Genomic DNA, 12,357 nt, shown 5'->3' with positions numbered 1-12,357 from the left:
ACAGCTAGTAGTGATTTAATAGAAGATGCTAACTTTACCTGTTCTGTGTTGCCTTATCTAACACCAATAATGTAGTGTGTCTGGGATGTGAGTATATATCTATTCTAAAATTTTGTGTGTGTGCTCGCGCACATTTCTATTACCCTCCCCAGGTAGCCTCTTTCTATTTAGATTTTAGTTCTACAATTGTGGACCCCTTCTTTCATAGCCTATGTTTATTATTTTAGTTCTAGGTAAACTTCAGCGTATGCCTGGAACCTGCATTTGACAGTCTCTTCTGACTGAGTTTTATAGAAGGTTCTTTTACATATACAGTGGTACCTCGGGTTAAGAACTTAATTCGTTCTGGAGGTCTGTTCTTAACCTGAAACTGTCCTTAACCTGAGGTACCACTTTAGCTAATGGGGCCTCCCGCTGCCACCGCTGCATGATTTCTGTTCTCATCCTGAAGCAAAGTTCTTAACCCAAGGTAATATTTCTGGGTTAGCGGAGTCTATAACCTGAAGCGTATGTAACCTGAGGTACCACTGTATGTACTTAGGTCATTGCCTTTAAAAATGCAGATCACCACTGGATATAAAGGATATACTGATCTTATATATGAATTGCTTCAGGTGATAGTTCTACCTATAGGCATTGCTAGAGCTCTATTTTCTCTTTGACTCCTTACTGTACTACCAAGAAGTATCCTGAAGCCTAAAACAAAAAATCTGCAAGACTGCACATTTTGCAAAGAAGCATAAAGAGGGAGATGTTAAATATGCAGGCATTTGTTTTTCCTTACATCTATACAGTGGTACCTTGGGTTACATACGCTTCAGGTTACAGACTCCGCTAACCCAGAAATAGTACTTCAGGTTAAGAACTTTGCTTCAGGATAAGAACAGAAATCGGGCTCTGGCGGCACGACAGCAGCAGGAGGCCTCATTAGCTAAAGTGCTGCTTCAGGTTAAGAACAGTTTCAGGTTAAGAACGGACCTCCGGAACGAATTAAGTACTTAACCCGAGGTACCACTGTAAAGGCAAACTGTTGGAGTGCAGTTCAGTAACCACGTATTCAGAGGTAGCCTATTAAAGCATCCAAATGCAGCCTTGAAGATGAGTGACTAGATAGGGCATTTTAGTTAAGGAGTCAGTTTTTCTTGGCATGAGCTTGTGCACTTGTTCGGACTTCAGGGTAATCTCTGCTTTTCTTGACAACCAGGGTTCTACTCCTCCAATGACGGTGTTCAAAGGAAATAAAAGACCATACCAGAAGGACTGCGTACTTATTATCAATCACGATACTGGGGAATATGTGCTTGAAAAGCTAAGCAGCAGCATTCAAGTCAAGAAGACAAGGTAAAAATGGTTGGCACAAACCCACAGGGCCGCTTCTAATTTGGAGAAAACAACACACAGCATAGCCCTATCTCACACTGCAGGTGGCATATTTCAAACCCTTGGCTATGATTTCTTTTCTTTTTTTAACATAATATATTGATGAGTATATATTACAGTATATACATGGTGCTTGTTTGTTATTTAGTGGTATATAAATAAAATGCATATATAAATAAAATAGAACACCAGCATCTCAGAGAGAAGGCAAGAACCCTGGTTTCTGACATGTACAAGGAAATTTTAAACCTGGAAAATACTCCTCTGCTCTAGAGGTAGGCAGTTTGTTAAGGGTGCTCCGAGTTGTTGTTGTTGTTTAGTCGTTTAGTCGTGTCCGACTCTTCATGACCCCATGGACCAGAGCACGCCAGGCCCTCCTGTCTTCCACTGCCTCCCGCAGTTTGGTCAAACTCATGCTGGTAGCTTCGAGAACACTGTCCAACCATCTCTTCCTCTGTCGTCCCCTTCTCCTTGTGCCCTCCATCTTTCCCAACATCAGGGTCTTTTCCAGGGAGTCTTCTCTTCTCATGAGGTGGCCAAAGTATTGGAGCCTCAGCTTCAGGATCTGTCCTTCCAGTGAGCACTCAGGGCTGATTTCCTTCAGAATGGATAGGTTTGGTCTTCTTGCAGTCCATGGGACTCTCAAGAGTCTCCTCCAGCACCAGAATTCAAAAGCATCAATTCTCCGAGTTGTTAGTTGTTGTTAGGAGACCCCTATTCTCCTCACGGAGGTACAGCTCTCAAGGGTTTCCTGGGAAGATCGATTGACTGTGAAACCACTCTGGGAACTGTAGCTGTGTGAGGGGAATAGGGGTCTAACATCCATCAGCACTCTTAACAAACTAGGATTCTTTGAGGAAAGCTTTGACTTTGAAGTGGTATGATACTGCTTTAAATGTATAGTCCATATGAGAGCCAATGCAGTTACAGTGGTACCTCGGGTTAAGAACTTAATTCGTTCCAGAGGTCCGTTCTTAACCTGAAACTGTTCTTAACCTGAAGCACCACTTTAGCTAATGGGGCCTCCCGCTGCTCCCGAACCGCCGGAGCACGATTTCTGTTCTCATCCTGAAGCAAAGTGCTTAACCTGAAGCACTATTTCTGGGTTAGCAGAGTGTATAACCTGAAGCGTATGTAACCTGAAGAGTATGTAACCCGACGTACCACTGTACTGTTCTGGAAAACAAATGAAAGTAATTCCTTTCTTACTTTAGTGTGACACACACACACATGGCAGAAGCCTACCAATTAATAGACAGCCATGGAAAAAGCTATTTTCCCCAAGGCGCACAACCAGGGAAAATGGGTTTTTTAAAATCAATTTTTAATAATCAATTAAAAAAACCTGCAGCTTTGTTCTGAAATGAAATACTGTAGAAGGTAGGGCGCACACTTCAAAAGCCAAGAAAAGAACAATGAGGGAGGAACTCTGATCAGATACGGGAATTGATCAGCTTCAGGTGTTGAGGGCTACAGAAAATGAAGTGTGGGCTGGAGCTCTATTTTTTAAAAAAACCAGTGCCGTATTTATTGAGTTTATTAACAAACAACATACCCAAGGACAAATGGAATATATTTTTGTATATAACCGCAGGCGCAAGAATACTTAGGGCAAAATTTTGGAAAACAGAAAAAGTACCACAAATGACTGAATGGCAAGTTAAGATTTGTGAGTTTGCCGAGATGGCAAAAATGACTGCAGCAGTCAGGGGCTGCTCCAATCAAAAATTCTATACAGAATGGGAATGCATAGGGGAATACATGAAGAAATATGGTGTTAAAGCAGAACTCTTAATAGGCAATTGTTAAGCGTGTAAGGACAAAAGAAGTCATTATAATTTAACAGTTTTCATGTTATTCTATTTTATTAAAGCAACTAGAAAAAAAGGTTAGGATGGGAAGATCTCACACAGGTGAAGGGAAGCAGTAGGGGGGGGGAGAGGGTTAGGTTGAATTTGGGAAATAAAATATGGGACAGCAAAGGATATAATAGATTCTTATAGAGTAGTAATATATTGTAACCAGAATAGAAGTTCAAAAGGGGTAGTAAATGTATTTGTAATATTTTCATTATTGTAATAGTTATTATTATTTCTTATCGGTAGAAGGCAACGTTAATTTAGGCTTCTTTGTTTTGCTGTCTGTATGATTTTCTTAAGTCAATTTTTAAAAAATGAAGCGTGGGCTGCAAGTTGCCTACCTGTGATATATACAATCCTCAAAGTGGTACAGTCTAAAAAAGAGCCATGTCATTTGCTATTGCTACATACCGTATTTTTCGCTCTATAACACGCACCCGACCATAACACGCACATAGTTTTTAGAGGAGGAAAATCCGTAGGCATGCCACCCGTAGGCATTTCCTCCATAACACGCACAGACATTTCCCCTTACTTTCTAGGAGGAAAATAGTGAGTGTTATGGTGCAAAAAATACGGTATTTGAATTTGGTCCATTCTGTAGATAGGGGGGCCTTTAGAAATTAGTAGATGCAAATGTTACATCCGGACAGTGTTTCGTTTTGTTTCTTCACTTTTTAAAGGACCATTTATTTCCTTGGTAGATTTGAGCAAGTGCTTAGGTCTCATTCTCTCCCCGAAAGTGCTGACATATATACAGGTCTTAAATTTGCTTGGATCGTACAGTTACTGATTTTACACAATCCTGATAGAATTTGGGGTTTTTCAGACATTTTGGAAGAGGGTGAGGGGGAGAGAGGGAGTTGAGAAGATGCATAGGTGTTGGTGTTTGAGGTGTCATTGTATCTGTGTGCTCAAAATCCTGTTTCAGAGCTGAAGGCAGCAGCAAAATTCAGGCGCGGATAGAACAGCAATCGGCCCGAGCCTCACAACCTTCTTCTACCCAGTTCAGAGCTCCTACAAAACCAGCAGCCGGTCCCAAGACCTCCCCACTGAAAGACAATCCTTCCCCAGAGCCTCAGCTGGATGACATTAAGAGAGGTATGGTTTTGTAACTTCACGGTAAAAATACTTGAGAATTCTCAATGGATTTGCTGTGAATCCAGTTTTCCTTATTCTTTGTGTCCCATTTCAGACAGATTTGTGGAAATTGATTTGTTTCTCAATCTGAATAATGTGGCAGCATCCACAGTAGACCTTACCGCAGCAATTTCTTTTTAGCTAAAAATTGGCGGCAGGGGGCCTCGCTCCAAATTGGGGAGGCCAAAGTTGCATTTCTTAGTCTACAGAACTTTGAAGTCCTTGCATAAAGTAGGTGAAGGTGGGTCCAGTGATTTCTCTTCTGCTTGTCGAGAGAATAATTGGGTTACATGTTCTGCACTGGTTTAAAAATGATCATCTACCTTTTTAAAATACGCTTCGTGTAAAGTTAATTCTGCAAAAAGTTGAAAAGGCACTGAACTTCAGTTGTGTCTGAAAGAAGGTATAAAAAGTCTTGCAAAACTCAAAAGCTTGGTAGAATATTGACAATAAAACGATCGCTGTATGTTTGCCCCTAAATAGTAGCCTTCCAAATAAAATTTTATGCTGTTGTCATGATACATCACCTATATTTCAGAGGTTTAAAAAAAACAAATAAAAATGCTAATTTATTGTATTGGTTTCACCCAAAATATCTAGCTGCGCAATGAAGCTTCTGTTACTGATTTGCCTATCTAGGAACAAATATTGTCAGTGTGAAACTAGTGGCCAGGCCATGGTAAAATCTAAGTCTCATTAGTATTTCGGGTCAATTGGCATTTCCAAAGACAAGCCCTTCTTAGTAAGCCAGTTTAAGTGCTCAGAGCAAAACAAAATGCAGTTCACTCTTATTTGAACTGCAGACAGTGGAAAAAGTATATAATCCTATTTTAGACTCCCCATTACATAAGAATTCAAATTCCCTGATACACTGGAGTATTTGTCAGAGTAAAACAATTAGGTAAGTAGTCGACAGATCTGTTAGAATCCTGTAGAAATACTTGCCTAGTCCATCTTTTTGCAGTAAAGGGAAAGAGCTATCATGTGTAATACATTTCTTTTCTAATATATTTTTTCTAATCAGTGGTTGGCAGACTACCATATTCTGGTATATCCCTACATTTTTTTGTTAACTGTTCTTCATTAAAAAGATTCCAAGGTAGTGTGCAAAGGTGTAAATAAAACCTTTACATGTATACATAAATACAAAAATAAAGCTAATAAATAAGATTTGTATAAACAATTTACAGCACAAGCAGGTTAATTAAACATTATGACTAAGGCAGTAATCCTAAAGGCAGCAATCTTACAATAATAGTAATAACAATAATTTATTATTTATACCCCGCCCATCTGGCTGGGTTTCCCCAGCCACTCTGGGCGGCTTCCAACAAAATATTAAAATACAGTGGTCTGTTAAACATTAAAAGCTTCCCTAAACAGGGCTGCCTTCAGGTGTCTTCTAAAAGTCTTGTAGTTGTTCTTCTCTTTGACATCTGATGGGAAGGCGTTCCACAGGGTGGGTGCCACTACCGAGAAGGCCCTCTGCCTGGTTCCCTGTAACTTGGCTTCTCGCAGCGAGAGAACCGCCAGAAGGCCCTCGGGCAGAACGATGGAGGTGGAGACGCTCCTTCAGGTATACTGGACCGAGGCCGTTTAGGGCTTTAAAGGTCAGCACCAACACTTTGAATTGTGCTCGGAAACTTACTGAGAGCCAATGTAGGTCTTTCAAGACCGGTGTTACGTGGTCTTGGTGGCCGCTCCCAGTCACCAGTCTAGCTGCTGCATTCTGGATTAATTGTAGTTTCCTGGGCACCTTCAAAGGTGCATTGCAGTAGTCCAAGCGAGAGATAACTAGAGCATGCACCACTCTGGCGAGACAGTCCGCGGGCAGATAGGGTCTCAGCCCGCGTACCAGATAGAGCTAGTAAACAGCTGCCCTGGACACAGAATTGACCCGCGCCTCCATGGACAGCTGTGAGTACAAAATGACTCCCAGGCTGCGCACCTGGTCCTTCAGGGGCACAGTTACCCCATTCAGGACCAGGGAGTCCTCCACACCTGCCCGCCTCCTGTCCCTCAAAAACAGTACTTCTGTCTTGTCAGGATTCAACCTCAATCTGTTAGCTGCCATCCATCCTCCAACCACCTCCAGACACACAGGACTCCAGACACACAGGACCTTCACCGCCTTCACTGGTTCTGATTTGAGAGAGAGGTAGAGCTGGGTATCATCCGTGTACTGATGAACACCCAGCCCAAACCCCCTGATGATCTCTCCTAGTAGCTGCGTGTAGATGTTGGAAAGCATGGGGGAGAGGACAGAACCCTAAGGCACCCCATAAGTGAGAGCCCAGGGGTCTGAACACTCATTTCCCCCCGCCCCCACTTTCTGAACATGGCCCAGGAGGAAGGAGCGGAACCACTGTATGACAGTGTCCCCATTTCCCACCCCCTCTAGACAGTCCAGAAGGATGTTATGGTCGATGGTATCAAAATCCACTGAGAGATCCAGCAAAACTAGGAAACAGCTCTCACCTTTGTCGCTAGCCTGCCGGAGATCATCAACCAGTGCGACCAAGGCAGTTTCTGTCCCATGAATCCCGACTGGAAGGAATCCAAATGATCTTAGCCTCTCTTACCTGAGAGTAAGCCTCATGCGGTTCACTTGGACATCTGCGTATACATGTCATCAAAAGTGCATGGGCAAACAGGAAACAGCTAGCATTGTGCTGAAAAAAATGCAATGTCTGTTTAGGGAGGGCATTCCAGAGTCAGGGAGTCACCACAGAAAAGGCTCTCTGTTAACTCATACCATATCTCTGCTAAAGTCAGTATTTGGAGAAAGGCCTTTACAGAAAATCTTCAGACAGGAGCTGGGAAGAGGCACTCCCTCAGGTATTTGGTTCTTAAGGGCTTAAAGGTAAGATAAACATCTAAAATTGGGCCTGGAAGCAAATAAGCAGCAAACGTACTGCTGAAATAACGGTTGTGACATGTGCAAGTCCTTCGGTGCAAGGCAAAATGCTGGCAGCCACATTCTGCACCAAGATCTTCACGACATCTAAGATGCTTTTAGATTTTGGGGGGCAGATCTCAACGTTCTGCTATGGTTTGGTTTGGTTTGGTTTGGTTTGGTTTGGTTTGGTTTGGTTTGGTTTGGTTTGGTTTGGCTGTCTGTGTCAACGGCCTGTGGAATCCTTTCTTGACCTCCTTGCAAACGTTCCTTTGTTCCAGAGTTGAGAGCCGAGGTTGAAATAATTGAGCAGATGAGTAGCAGCAGCGGAAGCAGCTCGTCGGATTCAGAGAGCTCTTCTGGGAGCGATGATGAAACCTCGAGCAGCGATGGGGATGACGCTGCACACCCTTCCCCTTCCCAGCCGGGTAACAACAAGAACTCTGTTGCCAACGGAACCAGCAGGCCACAAGGAAGCAATCAGCTCATGAGCACGCTCAGTAAGTTTCTTGTCTTCTGCATGTATTTATTACAGCACATGCACTTTCTAAGGGTCTAAATACACATTAGATACACAGGTGTGTAACTTGAGACGCAGTGCTGGCTTTTAAAAGCGGCTTTGAGAGAGAAGGGGATGTGGTACCCAGTCCTTTCCTTTCTCATAATTTCCTTCTTTTTAAATTGCTCTCTCCTGAAGCTAGCATTTCTGTTTTTTAAATAAAAGATGGTGTCTGGTTCAGTTAATATGTATGGGTCTGTATTTAGCCCACAGTTGAATACAGATCATTCAGCAAGTGGTCAAGCATGGTCTACACAGATGGAGGTCTTTGGGGTTTAACAAAATCAGGTTTGTTTCTGTTTCATTCATTCACATTGTAAAGAGGCTTAGTTCAGAAGTCCCCTAGCAACCCATTGACTTTACTGAGCTGCATATTAGGGGTGTGAGTGGATAGAAATAACCAGACTACTTCCTGCCTCTTTTATGGTGCCCAAGTGCTGCTTTAAAAATATAAATAAGGAAATGCTTAATAATAACTAAGAATTAACATAGATTTCATGGCCCCTCTCTGCAAATAGTGATATGATTTCGCAACTTGGCCTCATATGAACACAAAGCAGACTCGGTCTAAATTCTTCCAGCTGTGAATGAAACTGGTGCCAGCAATTGCTGCAGAAAATGGGTGCTGCTGTTCCAGTCTGTCATCTGCTGGACCAAGTCTGCGATGAGCTTATTCTTTTTTAAATGTTAAACGCTACATGAAGCCAATAGTCAAGTAGATTGAAAGCTACCAGTTTGCAGGGCAGATGAGTCACTGCCACCTCCAGACTCCTAGTGAATCTTAAGCCAGTGAATGCTGAGCAGAGGTCAACGACAGTGGCAGTCCTGTACATAAATTTCATTAAAATAAATATATTTATGATCTAGAAAGTGTGTTTCATCCTAACGCCCTATTTTTCTCCCCAGTGTATTTGAGGTCAAATACAGCAATTCTTCAATGTAGATCACAGCCAACGAGTAATTCTAACTTCCTCTTTTTAAATACAGGAAATGACTTGCAGTTGAGTGAATCTGGAAGTGACAGTGATGATTAGAATGAGGTTTCTCCATTGGTTTTCTGTTGCAAATACGTGAAGATGTAAATCTCCTGAGGAGTAAGAATGATGCAAGTATAGAAGCCGGCTCACAGGACACAGCTGTATGTGGCATTTGAAGGTGAAGGTGAAGGGGGCAACAAATATTCCTGAAGCAAGGCTTATACTCTGTTTACTTATGTATAAATTGTGTATGTTGTGTATATCTTTTTGAAAGTTTTTTAATGGATGTGAATATACCAGTCTTAATTCAGTGACCTGTGCTCTTAACATGCTGACGCTCTGTAATTTTGGTGTACTCCAGTATGATTCTTGCTGTTAGGAAAGGCTGTGTACCCCAATAAGATAAAGCAAAAGCTGTCTCTGGGGTAGATGTAACTCAGGTTTACCATTTTAAAAACAAAATAGGAAGTGGAGTACAAATTTCAAGCATTTGTATGCAAAGATGTCAAATAGCATTAAGGCAGGCGTTAATTGTCAGTAGTCTTGTCACCTGTGATGAATACAAATTTCACCCAGGCAAGGGAATTTAAAGAACTGGGATGTTTTTTCTTTGTTTTTTTCCTTTTGAGATTCTCAGTATGACACAAGTGATTGATAGAGGTATGTGTAGGCAGAGTTTTTAGTAGAACTATGCATAGGCTAATAACTTGTGGACTCGCTTGTAAGGCTTTCTTACTACTGCTGAGAGATCGTATGCCAATTAAGTTTTTGCAACTGTACAAATAGGAAACCTAACTATGCCTTTTATTACTTCCATGTAAGAAATTCCACATACCTGTGCCCCATCACACATAGGTCTGCTGACCAGTATGCACTGTAGAAACCCACACCACTCAGCGCTAAGAATGAAGGAATGTTTTTGAATGGTTTTATACACTGATTTGGGCAGTTCCAACCCCATTCAGTTTTGCTCGTCTTGGACTGCCTCTTGCCTTGAGCACCCACTTACGCCCAAGCCAAGCCCAACTAATAATATGCCCCCAAAAAGGTGTATCAAAGTATGATGTACATAAAAGCATCAATCTCTATGCTTCAGTATACTTATAATTTTACAAGTAAATTAATGCATATGTATTTCATATGGTTATATGCATCATTGTATGTACTTGTTTATGTGCTGCTTGCCTTAGGAAATCTGGAGTGAATATACATATAATAATGCATATAATGGGCAAGAATTGTTGGCATTTTTAGCAAGACGGGCACAGGGGTGGGGGAACCTAACCCCATCAAGATTAAAGAGCAAGATGAAAATTAGAAGGGGGAAAAATCTGTGCACATAAACTTGATATTGAGATTTTAAGGAAATCCCATTCCTATCCAGTGCTTTATGTTATGTGAACATACTGTATAGCGAAACAGATCTGTACACATGTGGGGGACTTTAATTCCTACTTATAGAAGTGATACTTGTGTTGGAAACTTGCCTCATTTGGTGAAATTCCTGGATTGTTGAGACCCATAACTTTTCAAAATGAGAAGCCTAGAATCCCCCAGAACAAGAACTACCCATAGCATACCGGATTTAGCCTCTCCAAAGTTCCACCTGCCAGTCTGTGTGGTTTAACAGAGAACAGTGGACACAATCCTTTGTGTATTTGTTCCTAATAAGTGGCACGCATTGCGCAGAAGAGTTGCCTTGCAAATGGTACAACAGTTGCAGTGAAAAGCAGAAAACTAATTGTATAAAGCTTTTTAGATTTATTCAGACTTAGCTTTGGCATTATCAGAAGCCAGGTGCCCAGTAGTCAATGGCTGTCTTCATTGTTGGAGGTAGCATACTTCTGAATCCCTGTTGCTAGAAATCACAGGTGGGGAGGGTGCTGTTGTGTTGAAGTTGTGCCTAGAGGCTGTTGCCATCTACACCAGAGGAGCACTTGGGGCTTGGGTTCCTTGTGAATTGCTGCTTGCCATATCTGGCAACCCTTGTTCTAACTTGGCGATACTACAACTCATTGAACTCAGTGGGGCTTACTCCTCAGTAGAACTATATCATGTAGGATTGCACTGTAAGCTATTTATACTTTTGAGGCTGCGTACCTGGGAGTAAGCTCTGCTCAAAGAATGGGTCTTCCTTTTGAGTTAATGTGCATAGGATTGCTGTTCGAATTTAATAAATGTGTCAAGCAGTACCATTTTAGATGCTAACTACCTTCTAAATGACACATTTTATCTTGTTAAAGCAGTAAAGTAAGTTTGGGTTTGATAGGAAAGTATCGTGTATGTGTCATTCCACACCCCTTCCATTTCTGCTTTTGCCCAGGGCCTCAAAATTTCCAGAAATGTTGCATCTCCAATTCAGCCACTTCCGTCTTTGAATAGGCGAGTCCCTAAACATTCTCTCAAAGCAAGGCAGGAAGCCCCTATTGTGAGAATCAGTAGGCTGATCATTTTGCTAATAGGTAGGAGAGATTTTGAGAGACGAGGAGAGCAGAACCATCTAGGGTTGTCCTTCTTGCCTCGTGTGGAAAGACGCTATAACCTTTGTTGTGGCTACAACTAGGGGTGGGATTGGGTTGCAAGTTGTTCTTTTGACTGCCTTTCTTGTAATCTTTCAAATGTGATGTAATTTGGAGGAAGATGGATGCATCGCTTTAAAATGTTACACAACTATAAATCAAATTAAATCCACTAGGAGGAAGATGAACACTGTTCACACGTTTGGCTTTCTTATGCATTTGAGGGAAGAGGGCAGGAAAAAAGCATATGTTTTTGGAATGAGGACTGTGCATGTACCGCAATTTCTGCAGAAATTAGAAACTTAGGTACTAGAAGTGGAGTATGCTATGTGGCAGAACCTTGCTTTGATAGTTTCTAGTTTGTGGCCTGCAGAAAGATAGACGTGAAAATATGCAGCCACTGCTTGAGATGAAACCTTGGGTGTACTTCAGAGTGTCTTGCAAAGCTTTTGTCCCTCTTTGTGACTAACAGAAGAAAAATAAAAATGCAAACAAATTGAGGCTGCAGTCCTGTGTGCACTCACATGGAAGTAAGAAAGATTCAATTTAGCTGGGCTCGCGGCCGAGTTGGCTTAGATATGGATTCCGCTGCAAGGCGTAGGCTTTGGTAATGGCATCTAGTAATCTGAAGGAATTGAAACGACTGTACTCCCAAAGCTGGAAAGACTGAGGGGCTTCCAGAGATTTTATGGTCCACACCTTGTGCACAAAGGCTGTTGTATTGAATAGATTCCTAATGCTTCTCATAAGCCACATGTTGGCCAACTGAGTTAGCAGGCAGGACTATTTAGAGAATTGAGAACTATTTCAAATGTTACTGGAATAAAATAGGAATGAGACTGAACTCAGATGTATGATCTACTATTTTTGATGCAGTTTGTGCCTCAGATTTATCTGCATCATTAGTTTAGACATAGTATGTTTACATTTATATGTAAATAATATATATATATCTGCCTTGTAAAATTTTGTAGGGTTTTTTTTCTTTTTAAAGTGTTATTTAAATAAAAAATGAACTTCAGCCATG

The 12,357-nt window shown here is 41.6% G+C and overlaps 1 protein-coding gene across 1 annotated transcript in view; it reads left to right on the top strand.

The window, feature by feature from the left end:
- EAF1 (ELL associated factor 1) overlaps positions 1 to 12,357 on the top strand; it is a 17,753-nt gene extending 5,396 nt beyond the window's left edge. Inside the window, exons 3-6 of the mRNA XM_083468565.1 lie at positions 1,205 to 1,341; positions 4,171 to 4,340; positions 7,557 to 7,775; positions 8,822 to 12,357. Of these exons, the coding sequence (XP_083324691.1) occupies positions 1,205 to 1,341; positions 4,171 to 4,340; positions 7,557 to 7,775; positions 8,822 to 8,868 (573 nt within the window). The 3' untranslated portion in view covers positions 8,869 to 12,357. The remainder of the gene's footprint in view (positions 1 to 1,204; positions 1,342 to 4,170; positions 4,341 to 7,556; positions 7,776 to 8,821) is intronic.

This window comes from Podarcis liolepis (assembly GCF_965112155.1).
Source record: "Podarcis liolepis genome assembly, chromosome: 12".
In the NCBI taxonomy this organism is placed as follows: domain Eukaryota; kingdom Metazoa; phylum Chordata; class Lepidosauria; order Squamata; family Lacertidae; genus Podarcis; species Podarcis liolepis.
Note: the sequence above shows the minus strand (reverse complement) of the source record. Positions and strands in the feature narration are given on the sequence as shown.